This window comes from Teleopsis dalmanni, chromosome 1 (assembly GCF_002237135.1).
Source record: "Teleopsis dalmanni isolate 2A chromosome 1, ASM223713v2, whole genome shotgun sequence".
Lineage (NCBI taxonomy): Eukaryota > Metazoa > Arthropoda > Insecta > Diptera > Diopsidae > Teleopsis > Teleopsis dalmanni.
Genome location: NC_051846.1, coordinates 163514749 through 163533712, shown reverse-complemented (window position 1 = coordinate 163533712; position 18964 = coordinate 163514749). Strand labels below are relative to the sequence as shown.

At 30.2% G+C, this 18964-nt stretch overlaps 5 protein-coding genes across 5 annotated transcripts; 2 read left to right on the top strand and 3 right to left on the bottom strand.

Annotated features, from left to right (window-relative positions):
• Window positions 1-2026: 2026 nt before the first annotated feature.
• LOC119669786 (guanine nucleotide-binding protein subunit beta-5-like) lies at window positions 2027-3263 on the top strand. Its single transcript, XM_038079805.1, has one exon. The coding sequence runs from the start codon at window positions 2096-2098 to the stop codon at window positions 3155-3157; it is 1062 nt and encodes a 353-aa protein (XP_037935733.1). The 5' UTR covers window positions 2027-2095; the 3' UTR covers window positions 3158-3263.
• Window positions 3264-3516: 253 nt separating this feature from the next.
• On the bottom strand, window positions 3517-4327 carry LOC119669789 (zinc finger protein 626-like). Its single transcript, XM_038079808.1, has 2 exons — window positions 4256-4327; window positions 3517-4199 (listed from the first exon to the last, which is right to left on the bottom strand). Exons 1-2 carry the CDS (start codon window positions 4274-4276, stop codon window positions 3570-3572), a joined length of 651 nt encoding a protein of 216 aa, XP_037935736.1. The 5' UTR covers window positions 4277-4327; the 3' UTR covers window positions 3517-3569.
• A 2204-nt stretch (window positions 4328-6531) lies between these two features.
• LOC119669783 (zinc finger protein 664-like) lies at window positions 6532-7932 on the bottom strand. The gene is made up of 2 exons (XM_038079803.1): window positions 7529-7932; window positions 6532-7467 (listed from the first exon to the last, which is right to left on the bottom strand). Exons 1-2 carry the CDS (start codon window positions 7907-7909, stop codon window positions 6745-6747), a joined length of 1104 nt encoding a protein of 367 aa, XP_037935731.1. The 5' UTR covers window positions 7910-7932; the 3' UTR covers window positions 6532-6744.
• Window positions 7933-11526: 3594 nt separating this feature from the next.
• LOC119669777 (dolichyl-diphosphooligosaccharide--protein glycosyltransferase subunit 1) lies at window positions 11527-13353 on the bottom strand. Its single transcript, XM_038079795.1, has 2 exons — window positions 12733-13353; window positions 11527-12640 (listed from the first exon to the last, which is right to left on the bottom strand). Exons 1-2 carry the CDS (start codon window positions 13298-13300, stop codon window positions 11850-11852), a joined length of 1359 nt encoding a protein of 452 aa, XP_037935723.1. The 5' UTR covers window positions 13301-13353; the 3' UTR covers window positions 11527-11849.
• A 1541-nt stretch (window positions 13354-14894) lies between these two features.
• Window positions 14895-15865, top strand: LOC119669790. Its single transcript, XM_038079809.1, has 4 exons — window positions 14895-14986; window positions 15051-15144; window positions 15311-15392; window positions 15447-15865. The coding sequence occupies exons 1-4, from the start codon at window positions 14956-14958 to the stop codon at window positions 15831-15833; spliced, it is 594 nt and encodes a 197-aa protein (XP_037935737.1). The 5' UTR covers window positions 14895-14955; the 3' UTR covers window positions 15834-15865.
• The last annotated feature ends 3099 nt before the right edge of the window (window positions 15866-18964 follow it).

The window sequence follows — 18964 nt, the reverse complement described above, 5'->3', positions numbered from 1 at the left end:
ACTTGGCATCTGTGTGGAGTGCTCTATGTCCGTATTTATATTCGATCTCATTGATGATAGATACGTTGCTAAATGTGTCGATATATCTATGAAAAAAAAGAGGGATCATAGAATGCACATGACACTATTGAGATTTCTATCTGTTTGGCACGCAAACTGGTATTACTTGGACAGCAGTTCTTTATGGTCTTTTACAACAAGCATTTTAGTTTCAGCATGGAGATAGTCAACAAGCGTCATGCGATGGCAGTTCGTTGAAATTCGAAATGCCGTGTATTCGATATTCTAGTTGCTATTGTTTATTCTGGATACAGATTAGACATATGATCTTAAACGATTACCATTACTAATCTGTGGACACCTGTTGGTATGGTCATTTTTGGACATGATGACCGACACTTGGTCATAGAAATTGACGAGTGGCTCCGGGAAGTAGATCTAGCCGCTCCTGAAACCTAACTGTTGTTTCTAAACTATTTTTGTTCATGTTATATAAAAGTGTGTATTGATTGACTGTCTATTATGTGAAGAAGGAAGCTGAACTGGAATGTATCAAGTTAGGAAGAGTTATCTAACGCGTATACTTCTTGTTAATTATTATATTTAGCATTAATATATACATTGTTTGATATGTACTGCTTTTCTTCTTAGTTTAGTCATTAAAAAGATATACAGTGTCAAAACCTCATACGTCAAGAACCAAGTCAACTGGCATATAGTGTAGTGAAAAAAATAAAAATTTTACTTTCTTTTTTTTTTGTTTAAAGACTATTAATGAAAAATTTAAAAATAAACAACTGTTTATATTATTTTTATATTTATTTTTGTGTATATAGTTCTTGGTTATTTAAAGTTGCTAAAGCTTCAAAGTATTTTGACTTCTTCATCAGGTCGGGATAATTAAGCAACTGAATTTACATTCATAGAATTAGAATGCTTATATACATTCATTTGGGTTTTGCTGACTTCTTTCGGTTCTTCTCTCTTTCGGTGTCACTATTCTATTTATGTTTTTTAAGCATATAAATCTATTAGATCAATAACTTCTTGTAAAGTCTATTATTCTGATTTATTCTTTATTCAGCTTTCTCTAACGGAATTTAAACATATATTTACTAACAACTTATCCAGTTTTGTCGCCTATTTCTATTGCCGCGGTAAAAGCAAAGAACTGATCCACTTTACAAATTTCTTCTCACTTGCTTTTAATACTATATTCAATTTGGATACAGATTACACATATATTCTTAAGAGTAAGAGCAAAGAACAGATCCACTTTACAAATCTTTTTTCACTTCCTTTCATATTCAATCAGGATACAGATTAGTCATTTGTTCTTAAAGGAAAGCAGTTACTTATTCAGTTTAATTGCGTAATTTCATTACCGCAGTAAGAGCAAATAACAGATCCACTTTACAAATCTCTTCTCATTTGCCTTTAGTACCATATTCAATCTGGAAACAGATTAGTCATATGTTCTTAAACGAAAGCAGTTACTTGTCCGGTTCATTCGCGTAATTTTATTACGGCAGTAAGAATATAGAATAGATATACTTTACAAAAGCTTTCTTACTTGCTTTTAATACCATATTCAAATTACCACAGTAAGAGCAAATAACAGATCTACTTTACAAAAGCCTTCTTACTTGCTTTTAATACCATATTCAATCTGAATACAAATAGGCATATGTTTTTAAACAATATTATTTACAAAAGAGAAACAGTATTAATTTTCATTTAATTTTATAAAATAAAATTAACAGTATAAAGAATTTAATGCAGACTTATTCAAATCAATTTAATTCTTTTATTTTAATACCCATAAATACCATTTTAAAATAATCATTTAAATGCGCATAATAACGAACTTTTACAAAGCCCCACTAAGCAACATTAGTGCGGCCAAGCTTTTACTAATGTGAATATGCTTGGCAGCACAAAAATTGGATGTTATCTACCCCAAATTGGATTCTTTTTTAAATATTGATTTGCATGTACACATTTTTTATTTTTGGTGTGCTAGAAAACTGTTTATTAAAAAAATTAATATTTTATAAATAAATAAATATATTATAAAACAAAAATTAACACCAAAATGTCGGAAGTTGCTTCGAATACAAATGCTAACGAAAAGATGACAGCTTTATTAAAAGAAGCTGAAAACTTGAAAACTAAATTGGAGGAAGAGCGCCAGAAATTAAATGATGTTAGCATGTCTAGCATAGCTGAACGCTTGGAACAAATTGCTTTCGTAAATATCAAGCCACGCAAAGTGCTTAAAGGACATCAAAATAAGGTGCTTTGCACTGATTGGAGCCCTGACAAACGGCATATTGTATCATCTTCACAAGATGGCCGCCTAATAATTTGGGATGCATTTACTACTAATAAAGAACACGCGGTTACAATGCCTACAACATGGATAATGGCATGTGCATATGCGCCTTCAGGAAATTATGTTGCTTGCGGTGGTTTAGATAATAAAGTAACTGTATATCCTATTACTAATGATGAAGAGATGGCAGCCAAAAAACGTACCGTTGGCACACATACCAGTTACATGTCTTGTTGCATATATCCAAATTCAGATCAACAAATTTTAACTGGAAGTGGTGATTCTACTTGTGCACTTTGGGACGTTGAGTCTGGACAACTTTTACAAAGCTTTCATGGTCATTCGGGTGATGTGATGGCTATTGATTTGGCTCCTAATGAGACCGGTAACACATTTGTATCCGGTAGTTGTGATCGTATGGCATTTATATGGGATATGCGTTCAGGACATGTAGTACAATCATTTGAGGGACATCAATCTGATGTAAATAGCGTTAAGTTTCATCCATGCGGTGATGCCATTGCAACTGGATCTGATGATAGCAGCTGTCGCTTATTTGATATACGTGCTGATCGTGAAGTTGCTGTATTTTCTAAAGAAAGCATCATTTTCGGAGTTAACTCGGTTGACTTCTCAGTGAGTGGACGATTGTTGTTTGCTGGATATAATGATTACACAGTTAACTTATGGGACACGCTTAAATCGGAGAGAGTATGCTTGCTATATGGACATGAGAACAAAGTGTCATGTGTACAGGTATCACCTGATGGCACAGCACTTTCTACTGGCAGTTGGGACTACACTATACGTGTTTGGGCTTAAATCAAATTATCAATTATGAATTGATGTGATGTTAAATGTTTATAAGATTATATATTAGAAAAAAAGTATTATTGTTATAATGTGTAATTTGATTTGTTGCCATATATTTTTTGTGCCATTAAAGTAAATATATTTTATTAGTTTAGTCATTAAATATTATTGAATTGTATGAATATTGCCTATTAAATTGAAATATGCTTATGTGGTTATTAACTAAAGAATTTATATATATTTTATTTTCGAATTAATTTTAAAAATACTGCTTAAAAATAAATGTTAGAAGAAAACTTGAATAAATAAATTTAAGATATTGCAAAAATTATATTAAATATTATGTATGAAATTAATTTTGTTTTGATTACTAAATATTTTCATTAAGTGTTTTATAAAACACTAATAATAATCGGTATACTTATTTCACACGATGCCTTCTCATATGTCCTGCCAAACCCGCAGCTTGTGCAAAATATTTATTACACACGGTGCAACTATATTTCTTGTTCTCCAGATGTAGAGGTTTGTGATGGTATAAGGTACGGGAGCATAAAAAAGCTGCACCACAAATTTCGCACTTATGATTGCGCACTCTTGTGTTGGAATGGACTCGCTTGTGTTCAGTCAATTGATGGATTGTTGTAAAGCGTTTGTCACAACGTTCGCAGCCATACTTCTGTACTTCACTGTTATGTATACGTTTATGTACCGTAAAATTACAACTGATGCACGTCTGATAGCCACAAACCTCACATAACAATTTATTAGCCACTCTATGTGCGCCTTTTTTCTTAGCAATTCGTGCACTTTTCAAATCACTACAGTTGTTATCAGTAACAAGATTGAAATGATCATCCGTTACACTATGACAATGTCTGATATGGCTCGTTAATGTTGCTCTGTTTGCTAACAACTTATTGCACAGCTCACACTTATAGGTATTCACTCCGGTATGATACTTCCTCATATGAGTTTCGTAGGTGCACAATTTCTTGAAACGTTTCTTGCAAATTAAACAATCATAAGTATCAGCGAAAGGGAAACTCTCCTTATGTGAAATAATCAGTAAAATTAAATTAAAACTTTTGTACTTAACACTCTTACCTCCTCCCGCTCAGTAGCCATGGATGTTGCAAAACATTAGGAAATAGAACTCATAATTTATCGTACCAATTTGATCGAAACCAATTAACTGTGGTGCTGCTGATTTTTATTGGTCTCAGCATAGCCTGTTTGTTTTAAATCATGCAAAGAGACTATGCTAAATATAATTATAGCATCTAATTAATTAAACTAAAACAATTAATAGTTGTCAAAGCTAAATATAAAATACAATTGTGCATAAAAGCGCCAGAGTGCAATCCACGCCAAGCAAATTTTGAATGCTTTGAATTGCCAAAGAAATTTATCAAAGCAATTTAAATAAATTTACGAATTAATTTCTCTTCTTTGAATGGAGCAAGTAATTTCGTGAATGAATAATTGCAAAATCCGAACGAAAGATATTTGCAGAGAAAAGTAATTTCAAAAGATAAAGACAGATATGACCAGATGGATTTATTATATATATATATATATATATATATGTTCGTTTTCTTATCACCGACGCCTCTCTTAGTATAGAATAAAATACAACATATCACATTATAAAAGAGTTCTGGACTCTTAGTGGTACCGCGCACTATGTATATAATACAGATGAGAATTTTATGCTGGTAACTGATCGTAATTGAACAGAACTGGCTTAATGTAGCCTTTCGAATGGAGTTCATATTGTTTGAGATTGCATACTTCTTAATAACAAACGAGAATTAAAGTTTTCGATGAAAGTAACTGATCGTAATTGAACAGAGGAGGCTATATGTAGTCTTTCTAATAACAATTATATTGTTTGTGTTTGAATACTTCTTAATAACCAAGAAGAATTAAAATTTTCGATTCAGTATTCCTAGCCAAGCCTTAGATGAAAATCTTATGCTGATCATAATTGAAGAGAAGACGCTATATGTAGCCTTTCAAGTGAAGGTCAGAATATAAGTGGCTGTGTACTTCTTAATTACAAACGAGGATTGGAGTTTTCGAAACAGTATTCTACGCCTAGCCGAAATTAAAGCTCTACAGTCATAAATAAAATAAGTAGAAGTTTTCTCTCCTCGAAAGCATACTCTTTTTTTGTCAACTCAGACAAACCCATTTTGCTGGGATAAAGGACTAAATCATAATGTTATAAATGTCTTCACTTTCATTAAACCGTGTAAATTATACATTTATTATATAAATAAAAAGTATAACCAAAAAAAGAAAAAGATGGGACAGTTTTATGGATTCATAGGATTAGATCAGTTAGATTAAGAAGAACAATTAAATATTATCGAAGATATAATATTTATTGTATATTTATTGTATATTTATTGTATATGTACAATATCTATTAAAGAAAAAATCAGGAAATAACTAATTTATGTGTAATAAATGAACGTTTAGTACACGGATATACCCTAAGCGTAGTAAGTGCAAAGCAATAAGGAAAAGATCTGAATATGACTTGTTTAAAAATGATTATTATGTTAAGCCTTTCCCGAGTTAGTGGTTCTGGGCACTTTTATTCTTTGATGGCTGGGGGGTTTCTGCAGAGTCCCACCAATCTCACTGACTAATTTGTGTGTTCCTCGTAAGCATTGTGATTATTTAATGACTGATCTAAGATCTGCGTGTCGCCCCGTGCGTTTAGTGATTACTCTGAGATTAGATAATGCTAAGTAGAGCAGCCTGTCAGCTTTCGTATCTAAGGTCTAAGATCTCTTAGCATGTCATTCGTGCAGATGTACCATGGTACCTTGAAGAGTCTTCAGAGAGCCTGAATTTGAGCGACTTGTAGCTTCTGGATTGTAGAATTGGCAGTTTTACTATACGTAACACACACATAAAGTAGTGCTGGTCTAATTATCTGGCTGTAGATCAGTGTTCTGTTCTTCAAGCTAAGGTATTTTTAGTATATAGATACGCGGTAACCATAGAGAGTTCGATGCAATTAGAAAAAATTTGGGAAATTAGAGGAAATTAGTAGTTTTAAGTGAAGAAATGTGAAGCGGGAGTAATGTAGTTAGTTGTTCCAAATTTATTAATAGTATATATAGATTTTTTATAGTCTTCTATAACTCATACATTTTCAATTAAATATCTAGATATTTAAATGTTAAATATATTTAAAAAAAATTTATTACAATATATGTTTAATGTAATACTTAGTATTTTCACTTACAATACGAAACGACAGGGTACTGTAGAAATTTATTCGGACTATTATCATTATTAAGGTATCAAATAATATTGATAATATTGTAACCATTAAGAAAACACAATAATATTTTATTTATTCATTCATTTTACATTATTCTGAAACCATAAACCTTAATTTTATATAAAACTACATGTATAATACTTGTTTATATTTAGAATACACTAGAATAATATTTAGAATAATAGAAAACAACAAAGGTTATACCTCGCCTAACACTATCTATATTTATACTAACTAATAAATTCTTTACATGAGGCTAGTTGGTAGAAAATAGCTATGCTGCTGTTACCCGCTATTTAAATGGATCTATTTTATGTTGTCGCATATGTCCTGATAAGCCAGCTGCTTGCGCATAAGCTTTTCCGCACACCTTACAAACATATTTTTTAATTCCTAAATGCAAATGCTTGTGATGATATAATGATTTTGAAGTTACAAATGTTGCACCACATTCTTGACATTTATGTGGTCTCTCTGAAGAATGTATGGGTTTATGCTCAGTAAGTAACGCCTGCGAAGCAAAACCTTTATTGCATTCTGTACAAATAAATGGTTTCTCTCCAGTATGTGATCGTACGTGCACGACTAAATAATTTTTTTTCTTAGTCCTATAACCACAAGTTTCACAAACAAAATAATAATCTGCTCTATGTACAATACGTTTATGAGCTTGTAAAAGTTTTGGACTGAAATATGATTTGCTACAGTTCTCCACATCACAAGCAAATTTGCGCACATCGCTGTGGTTGTATTTGTGCACATGAAGTCCCGCGCGAGATTTATAAACTTTATCACATTTATCACATGGAAAACCAGTATGTTTTGTTCGTAAATGCTTATTGAGTGCCCGCTCTTGCTGGAATTTTTCGTTGCATTGCGAACATTTGTACAAATTGGAATCGTCATGACAATTTTTAATGTGTTTTTTTAATGTAGTTTTTAATTTGTACGTTTTGTTGCAATAATCACATGTTAACTGGGAGCACTGTGTCTGTTTTGCTGATGCTGTCATGATCTGTGCAATTTAATATATATATTATTCAAATAGACAAATTTAAGTATTTATAATTACATACTTTGGGTATATGGTCTTCATCATTGTACGATGAGGAATAGTTTTCAAACTCACTGTCGTCTTCATCTGTGCGGCTATCGTATTTACTAAGATTAAAGTCATCAGTATTTATATTATCACTATGTATTGTACTATTGTCATATTTTAGTTTATATTTGAGATCATTTACTTCAAAGTTTTGTTGTGCTTTTTCTAATTCATCGGGCAAGTCATTTTGTAAATGCAAGTTTCTAAAGTGCAGTAGAAAATCATCGAAATCAAATGTTTTCATTTCACAACAATTGCAAACAATACTAAAAGTTTCATTTTGCCAAAAAACTTCCGCACATTTTTTGTTTTGGTAATTATGCAAATATTTTGTAGAATCTATTAAAGCAAGCATTGTAAAGTTTGTAAACAAAAACAAACAAATTGTTAAACAGCTGTTTTCAGCTATTATCTTTGTTCAAAACCAAACAGATAAAAAGTGCTACCAACTTCTTTAAAATATTTCCTTAGGTTATAGATGTGGAGTTATACTATGTTCAGGCAGTCATATATCCTAAAATTCGTTGAAATGTTAAATTAAGTTAAATTGGAAAGTGTTCATACTGCTCCAAATCAAGAAAATCATATATTTTTTGTTTATAAATCGAATATTAAAAATTACATGCTTTAAACACCATTTGTATCTACGAAATTTAAATGTTGATTATTATAGCTATTAAAGATGGCAGTAGTTTTATTAACATTAGTGGATTTCAGGTACGTGAATTATTATTTTTCACTCTATTTTAAATTAATATCAGTTACAGTTTTTTCTCTATATTCAAATTTTAAAATTTACACTACTTTCAAAATATTTCCCGGTTTTATTAAAATCAACTGTTATTGACATTTATTTAAAAAAAAATGTCTCTTTTTCATTATCTCAACTTTATCTTTTGCTTAAAATTTATTTCAGCCTTCGTTTTAACCAAATTAAGACCATTTTCCTTAATTTCTTTAAAACTGAATTTTGTATGGAAAAATCAACTTATGTTATTATTTTGCTTATGTATATATATCAGGGCCGTCCAGACGAGGTGCGATTCCAAACCAACACAAATCATTGTATAGATTGGAGGGTTGTAGAACCTCCAATCTACAATGATTTGTATACATACGTTATGATGTTTTTTTGAGAAAAATAGAAATACGGCGATAATGTTACATTTAGTTTTATTAATTAATTTATTTTAATTTATTAATTTTAGATACCATAAAAATAAAGTAATACAATTTTACCAAAATATACTAAAGAAAAATTAACGTATTTGTGGTAGATTGGTAACATGTCACAGGTTTCAGAAATAATAGGCGTGGAGCGCATGAGGCCCGTGAATGTGCTTTGGACAGCTCCAGTATATATGAATGGTTCTGAGTAGGTAGTTAATGTGCAGACAAAAGACATATCAAAAAGATATTTGTTTACACTCTTATCTCATGCAATTTGAGAACAATCAAATTGAAAACAAAACTATATCAGGATGGCTCCTCCAGCAAATAAAGTTTTATTAAAGAAATCACGTAAAGCTATCTCCTTAGATATTAAATTAGAAGTTATACGTCGTTTGAATGCAAGAGAAACAATTTCACAGGTTTCTTCTGCTATGGACTTAGCAAAATCTACTATTCAAACTGTGCGGAACAATGAGGAAAGCATAAAAAAATTAATGCAGACTATAACTATATAAACTATATATAGACTATCAACTCCAAAGAAATGATAGGTATATTCGTCGTATATATTATAATAAAGTTAATTCTAAAGTGAAAATATTTTAAAATTAGGCAATACGCGTAACAGGTCCGTTATAATGGACAATACACATCGTTAGCTGCCAATGAGCCAGAGGATTATTCAAGAGAAAGCAAAAAGTCTCTTCGAAACTATAAAAAGTAAAGAAAATGATAATGCCAGTAAGGGCTGATTTGAAAAATTTTAAAAACGTTATAATTTTCATAACGTAAAACTTTAAGGTGAAGCGTTCAGTTGTGTTGTGGAGGCTGCAGAAGAATATCTGCCCATAATTAAACAAATTTTAAACGACGGTGGATATTCACCTGAACAAGTTTTTAATGCAGATGAAACGGGTTTATATTGGAAATGTATGCCAGATACAACATATTTGTTAAGAGACAAAGAAATGCGACGATATAAAGTTTCAAAAGAACGTCTAACCTTATTGTTCGTTTGCAATGCATCTGGGGATTTTAAACTAAAACCGTTCCTAATTTACGTGTCAGAAACTCCACGAACCTTAGAAAATGTAAACAAAGCAATGTTACCGGTTATATGGAGAGCAAATAAAAAAGGTTGGATGACTAAAATTTTGTTTGAAGAATGGTTTTAAACATATTTCTGTCCAGCAGTTAAAACATATTTAAAGAAGAAAAAATTTATCTAATAAAGCACTGCTCCTTTTAGACAACGCGCCCTCACATCTAATAAGCATTTGTGATTTCTCTAAAAACATTAAAGTGGAGTTTTTGTCAAAAAATATCTCGACTTTACTCCAGTCTATGGATCAAGGTGCCATATTTACTTTTAAAGCGCATTATATGCAAAAAATTTTCATATGCTCAAACAAGCAACTGATAATCAAAGATGCCAAAAAGCTTGCTGGAAAAACTACAACATTAAAGATGTCATAGAAAACATAGATCAATCATGGAAGGAAATACAAATGTCATCTCTTAATAAATTTTGGCAGCGTTTATGGCCGGAATGCGTAGTCAAAAATCCTGTGCCTGAAGTTGATATCAATGTAAATGATGTTAAAAAAGCAATAGAAGCTGGTTCTGCAGATTACACTTAAGATGGCGTCATCTAATTTTCAACAAATGACAGCGGGCCGCTCACGAATGAGGAACTACTGCAGCTACATGATTTAGAAAACTTATTTGAGGAGGAGGCAACCATATCAGATAATAGTTTTAAACTCACATCGCAAATGCTAAAGAACTGTTTTGATAAAATTGATGATGTACTCAGTTACCTTCAAAATGCAGATTCACTTCCCCAGCATAGCTTTGATGTTGTCAAAAAAGTTAATGAAGCTATGCAACCATATAAAAAATTTCTAAAAGAGCAAAAAAAAATCAAACAGCTAACGTTACATTCGTTTTTTAAAGAAACATGAAGATTTTTAAAATATTCAAATCAGTAAATAAATATATATCAGATATAGTGATTATATATAATTTTTTTCAAGGACTTGAGCGTGCTGGAGTTAGTATTAAGACTTTAGTTATAGCTACAAAATAATATAAATAGGTACTATAAAAATATTATTATTATTATTGTTAGGTGACGTAGCACTACGACCGTCGGGTCTATTATGCCCCCTGTGGGATCTTAGGTCAATAAAGGTCTCTTAGCCCTGTTGCGTCAATAAAACGTAGTACAGAACCTACTTTACAGAGTTTTGTTGCCTTTTCCGGCAATGCCATAAAAATGCTAATAGCGTACCACATTATATGGACATAATAGATCTTAAGTTTTTGATGCAATAGCCCCACTTTATAGCATTATATACAGCTGTACCGATGGTTGTAAGTGTTTCTATTAAACAATAACTGATCACATTTGCTGAATGTTTTTATATTCTTCTTTTTTTTCTTTGCTTGATCAAACACGGGTTATTATCTAAAGCACTTTTACTCCATACTGTAAGTGACCATTTAGATGATCCGCTGTAATAAGAGCTCTGTTATATTCTGATAATAAGTTATTCAGATGATTTTATAGAATATATATTAGACTTGATTCGAGAAAGGAGTGGAATTCTGAATTAGTGTGCACTTCCACTAAATCGAACAATTTCAGCACTATTTCTTTAATATATCTATTTTAATGAATTGTAAATAAAGTTTAACAATTAAAACAATAATGTTATTAAAATAAATAATTTAAAATTAATACTTCAAATATCTATTTTTACAAAAATATATGTATTTTTTACTATTGCATTTTATTAAATCATGTGAAATTTAAAAGCCTTTAAAAAATTATGTGCTTCTTAATAATTCAATACGAAAAAAATAAATAAAATAATATGATAGAAAATAATTAGTAAATAAATTTGTAGTCTATTTATTTTGATCTCTTATTTCAAAACATTTTTTTATGGTAAAATTTATTAGGAAATGCATTATTTATTTTTGTGAACGGTTTTTCTTTTTTACAATTAAAAAATTGTATTTAGTAATAAAATACATACAACACAGTTCTATGCTTTCTCAATTTAATATTTTAATATTTTAACTTTCTAAAATCTTCTATTGTATTGTACTTTTAACTAATCTTTGTGACTGTGTGTTGTTATGGAGAAGTTCAATCTTAAACAAATTATAGTAAATAAGAATATAGCATAAATAAACACTATTACAAGCAATGGCTCCTGCAGCAAGGAAATTGTGGAAAACTTATATTTTAATTTAAAATCAGCTATATGATTTTCTACTAAATTTTTCTTGGAGAAAGTTATAACTGGTCGCCCAACGGTGTCAAGATAAGTGTGCACCAATTCGTTTTTGTTTCTAGTTACTGTGTACGGTGTTATTAGTTCAAAGTTAGAAGTACCTTCGGGTAAAATAATTTTCACAACAGCATCTTCAATAACCATACTCTCGAATATATGATCGATGACACGCATCTGCAGCATATAGTTGTCATTATTTTTATATAAATATTCAAAGGTTGGAACATTGTAGCCCAATACATAATGTGTTTTCCAACCGCCAAATAATGGATATCTTGGCCTTAACTCCAACTCAACGGAGTCGCGCATAACTCTCATATTAGACGTAGATATATTTCCATTACTGTCTCTATAGGAAACTCTTGTAGATGAAGCCGGCAAATATGTTTTATATGATTTCACTGAAGATACGCCTGAACTGCCATCTTTTTGATATTCATATCTGGAAAAGGAACCTTTTAATTTTGCCCCAGAATGTTCCAAGGCAATACTTTCTTTTACAGCAATATTACCCCAATGTGAAACTTCGATAGTTCTTTCCAAATATTTAATTGTCATAAATGGCGAATTGTTTTCATAGTGCAAGACTAAAGGCACATTTGTTTGTTCTAAAACAAAAAAAAAGTGAAATACAATAGTTTATGATTTGAATAGATTTCATTTAAGCAATTATTTACATATTTCTTAACAAAACGCTTACCGTCAATATTTTCATATGGACCGTATTTCACTTTGTTTGATACTACATTGTACGGCTTGACTTGTGTATAGGAAATAATATTCGACGTGCTCAACTTTATTGATGTTTTTTGTGTTTTAGTTTTATAATTGGAGAAATAATACAAATTTCCTGTATATCTCACTAATTGTTTATCAGATTGTTTTATTTGTTCGGGATGCGGAATGACATTATTTGTGAATACCAATTCAATGTGAAATACTTGTGTCGGTGCAGGTGTTTGGAATGTTATAACATATTCGTTTTTATCAGTTGCGCCCTTTCTTTGCTTTATATCTAAGTATTTTTTTAAGCTTAGCGTTGCTGATATAAAAGCCAATTTCTTACTATCATTTTCGGACAGAGAAAAGATATACTCCTTTATTGGCTTGTTGTCTGAGTCTTCTGCTGTAATTTTAATGCTTTCCTTAACCAATTGTGTAGATAAATCTATATTTCTATCAACATTTTGATTGATGATGTGGCTTTTAGCCAGGAAAACAATATTAATTATTATTAACAAACTCAACACCGCTTTTCCACAATACATGTTGCCGAAGTATTGACACCTAAATGCCGGAAATCTAAAGAAGGCACAAAAACGATTCGATTTTTATTCGATTTTTCGAATTTCTGACTCAGCAATCAACTTCGAAAAATATTTAATTATCGAGAGATTTTTTTACACGTAGCGTGATGTATGTCATATATGTTTTCAAATTATTGTTAAATTATTGAATGTATATAAAATTTTAAAGAAACGAATTTTATTACTTATACAAATTATTCTGTTTTTTTAGAATAGTTGTTAGTTCACTTTTTTGTTTTTGTGAATTTTTAAAAAAAAGTATTACATTATATAGAAAACATGTTTTTTTATTTTTGTTTATTAATTTCAGAATTACTATATATATATACTAATACAGAAATACTGTATATACATTTGCAGTTTTAAAAAATAAAAAAGTAATACCAAAAAACGATAAAGAGAACAAATTGAGAGGAAATTTTGAATAATTGTGCCTCTTTATGTAATATCGCAAAAAAATATCTCTTATTTATTCACCTTATCCGAATTGTCATATATTAAAATCAGAGGAGCTAATAACAACAATATTTACTATATTTGTGGATGCATATTAGCATGTAGTCATTAGAAGAAATAGTATAAATTATTGTCATTGGCGAATCCGCTGTATATATAAATTTAATTTTAATGAGTAAATATAGACAAGATTTTTTTTATCAGTTTTACATCAATTTATATATAAATTTTAATATTTGCTTTATAAATCAAATATAAATAAAGAATAGATAAACTAAAATCAATACTGCTTAATTATTATTGATATATGTATGTAAGTACATTTAATTAGTCATAAAAGTGTTTTGACAAAGTGAAAAAATGGTATAGTATATGTTAAAAGATAAGTTCTCTTTTATCATGTTTTACATATATATACTGTATTTATATATAGGAAAAGTTCGTGTGCGAGTTAGGCTAAGTTGCGTTCTAAATGAGGGAAATTCTAAGTTGTGTCGATAATGTAGTAATGTGTCGATACTTAGCATATTTTCGAGGTGGCTAAGTCGAGACTAAATCGTCAGGGTTGCCATTTTAGTATTTTCATAAGATAATATTTTCATAATTGAATTCAAATAAATATAAGAATATAGAAGATGACAATAAAAAATAATTTTATTAAAATGTTTTGTGTTATTTGTATTGAAAAAATTAATAATCGCTATTAGAAAACTTTTAACCGAAAAATGATTACTTTTAGCATATATTTTTCATTATTTAATGAACATTTGCAATAAATTCTGTAAATATTTGTATTTTCTAAAATTTTAATTACTTTTATTTAATATTATAAACATTTCTTTGATAAAATTTTATTATAGTGGCTGATTCCAAAAAACAAAGTCAATTTCTTTTCAATGACTTGGCAATCTTGTTTTGCTAATTTTTGACGTTTGCAAAATTTTGTTTGTATTCAAAATATTCAAAATTTTGGAATTCTGCTTAAATTTTGCAGCTTAAAATATCGTAATTTAGTTTAGTTTAGTTGGCCATTACAGACGTGTGTCGTCCTTGGCCGCCTCGAGTAGCCTCCGCCAGTCAGCCCGATTAGTTGCTTTCTGACGCTAGTTGGTAGTACCGAGCGCCCGCAAAAAATAAAATTGTGTGTAAAATTTTTAGAAATGTCTAGAAAGCGCGTTTACAATAGAAAATGTAAGTATTTATTTTATTAATTTTACTTATATTTTACATGTATAAACGTATTTCTTAATTATAGGGGATAACGCAATGGTGGAGGCGTTCATTCAGGCCCGCATAGGGCTGGAAGACGTGTTTGTTCAGAAGCGAACAAATATTAGGGAATATTGGGAGTAAGTTATTCAAATTATTAATACATTAACAATAATACCAACATAATTTAATGTTAATAAGTCCTGTTTTTCTGAAATAAATCAACTTTATTAATTTACGAAATTTTTAGATTGTTTCCTATGTTGCCATTAAATATATATTAAAAAATAAATTTTTATTTTACAGGCTCGTTGGTGAGCGATGTGGATGCAATGATGATTGGACCACCCTTAAAAAACGGTGGTTCAATTTATTGGGGAAATACAAGGTAAATGAATTTGTTTTGAATATAACAATATAATAATAATACTTTATTTTTTAGCGTCTCAGAAATCCACCGACAGGTAGAGGCGGCGAAGGCGCTGACAATGCAATAAATTGGCCGTTTTATGGCCAACTTCATGAGTATTGCAGTCAGCGCCAAAATTTCAATCCACCTGTTGTAATTAACAGTAAAGGGAGTCCAAGGATTGAAACTGAATCCGCATCACCTTTGGCTTCATCGCAGCATACCGCATCATCACACACTACTTCACAGGCGTCTTCATCCCGCCGAAATTCGCGTTCATCCAGCAGGGGGCTAACGATGCGAAATTTTATAGCCTCCTCAATAAAGACGGACAAGGCGATAAGGAAGGCAGCACGGGCCATTACCTACTATATTTCGGCTGCCACACAAATCGAATTCCAATCGTCCGATTCTGAGTAAGGGCCCTATTAGTTGTAAGATATCTTTTAAGTAGTTTTAATAATTATTATAAGTAGCTTTAATTAATTATAAGATACCTTTTAAGTAGTTTTAATAAATATTATAAATAGCTTTAATTAATTTTAAGATAGCTTTAAGTAATTAATTTTAAATAAATTTTTCTAACTAAAAAAATAAGTGTATTTAAAATATCTTTAATACATATATATATATATATATATACATGTATATAAATATATATATATATAAAATAATTTAATTTACAAAGCATTTAATAAAATAGGTTTTTTTTATTAAAATTTATAACTCAATTACATATGAATGTTGTTTGCAATTTCATCACGCATAGAAATTGCATCAATATTTTCATTCTCAGTAGCAACTCCTTCATAATGACAATCCTCCACGATGTTATTTACTTCAATCAGATCAAGTCCATCATTCAGGCATATATTATGCATTATGCATGCTACAGCTATTGTTTGAACACAGTGTTCAAGATTTAACCTAAGAACTTTATCAAAAATTGAGCGCCAACATATTTTCAATGCACCAAATGTACATTCAATAACAGTACGAGCCTTACTATGAAGCTCGTTAAATTTCTTTTGTCTTGCTGTTAACGGCTGCAATCTTTTATATGGAGTGGAATTGCTATTGGACTAGTCCGACAACAGTATCCACTATCGCCTAGCAGGTAGTAGCCTGGTGGAGGAAAATTTTGCAAATTAAATAATTCACTGCATTGTAGAACCCGCTCATCGTGCACCGATCCTGGGAAACCAACACAAATAGATAAAAATTCCTTATTACTGGAACATACAGCTTGTAAATTGATTGATGTAAATGACTTTCGGTTCATGTATTGATCACGAAGTCGTATAGGCACAGCTATTGGTATATGTGTTCCATCTATGGCACCTAATGCACGATTGAAAATTGTAGTACTGGCTCGTTGGTTAAATTTTGTAGAAATGCTTTCACACTCACTTTCAGCTGGATATTTAATAACCGATGACTTTAATGAAAGGAACCCTTTCAAGCACTTGTAAACAATATCCCGCACAGTATATCTCGAAATTCCAAACGAAGCTCCTGTTACACGATAGCTTGCACCACAGCCAAGCCAATATAAAAATACAGTAATAATAAACCGGTCATCCGGTTAGGCATCAACTTAGCCTAACTCGCACACGTCCTTAGTAAGTAAATTTTTATTAATGTGGTATTTTTGCACTTAATTGCTACTTTGACGCATTTTTTCGTAACGGATTTTTATTGTCAAAATTCCAAAAAAAAAACAACGAAATTTCTCAAAAAGTGTTCTTATTTTAGCAAATATCGTGGTGAATAGGGACCGATGTGTAATCTACCTTTAGGCCTACCTCTAAAAACTAATTTTAAAATCAGTTTTAAAAGTGATTTTAGGACTCGCGTAAACGTAATGAATTTCACTTTATTAATCAGTAGATTAAACAAATATGATAGGATGGAGTAGTTCATTTACTCCTTCTCAAAATATTGACTCAAGATAGTTTTAGTCTAAAATAAAATATTTAGGTTTTGCAAAAAGCAAGAAGCTACTTATGGTTCAAAGAATTTATGATACAACTGAATAAAAAATTAATAATTTGCCTTGTAGTATTTAAGTTTAGAGAAACTAAATTAAATTAAAAAAAATTTGGTGAAAATGGTAAAAAATTAATTTATAAAATTTATAATAATACCTTTAAAAAAATAAAGTCAAATAATAATAATTGTTAATAAATAATCTTTTTTTATAAAAAATTCATTTTTATATTATATTTTTGAATACACGTATATTAGGCTTCAATTCACCATAATGTAATATATTATGTAAATCATATTTTGTTACTTTCAATATATAAAAAATATGCATAAATAATAATATTGATTCACACATATTTTTTTATAAACAACAATAGTTAATATATAATATTCTTACATAGCAATAAATTAAAAAACTGTTGGTACACTAAATGACATGCCGTGTGACTTGTCAAAATTTAGTGTCATAAACTATTGTGAAATAATATTAACAACTTATTTGCTTTTCTTCTGGCAAAGTCAGATTGTATTTTGTGATGTATTTATTTTGTTCTATAAAACCGTTTAACAAACAACGACTACGCACATTCAAATTTTTACGTTGAAATTCTGTGACTTTTATTTTAACTGAAATTTGTTATTTGAATGAAATTATCAAATCATACGGGCTATGGAATGGACAAAGGAATCTGTAATTGCCTTAATAAAGTATTGGGAATTATATCCATGTTTGTTTAATTCAAAAGATCCATTGAACAATAACAAACACGCACGATATGATGCTTTAGAAAAAATTCACGATGCATTGCAGGAGAAATATCCTGGCGTTGAAATAGGGGAAATTAAAAAGAAAATGTGTTACTTACGTGGACAATATTCCAGAGAATTGTTAAAAATGAAAAAACCAAATAACAAAAGCGGTATGGATGCAGATGACCATTACGAACCTCAAGCTTATTGGTTCAATCTATTGAGCTTTTTGACACCATTTATATCTTGCAGGAAAACAAGGGACAGTTTGGTAAACTCACTTTTAGGTTTTATGGTTTTTTTTTAATATAATATATTTAAATAGTGTTCATCTACTCCTAAAGTTCGTCGCAACAACACTTGTTCTTTTAAGCCAGAGAATGAAAGTGAAGTTGCTTTGTCGCCTCAATTTGCATCCCGCTCACCTTTAACACCTATTGATAACTCTTCAATGTCAGCGAGTAACTTATTGGATCCCACTGTGTCGATATTGCAGAAGGTCACGGAAGCAAAACAAAATTCGTACCCTGCGGATGTTGAAGCGTTTGCTGAATATATTAAATCCAAACTAGTTGGTATCACGGACGCATATTTGAAAGTGGAGCTTGAAAGTAAAATGTTGAATTTAATATGCGAATATACATTAAAACAACTACAAAAAAATTAATATAATTTGAATATAATATTTAGATTAGGTTATAATATTAAATAACAAAAATGTATTCTGTTAATTTTTTTTTTCTTCAAAACGTAACTGGTTGAAAATTAATGTGGACACATACTTTTCTAGTTCACTTCTCACGAGCCATAGT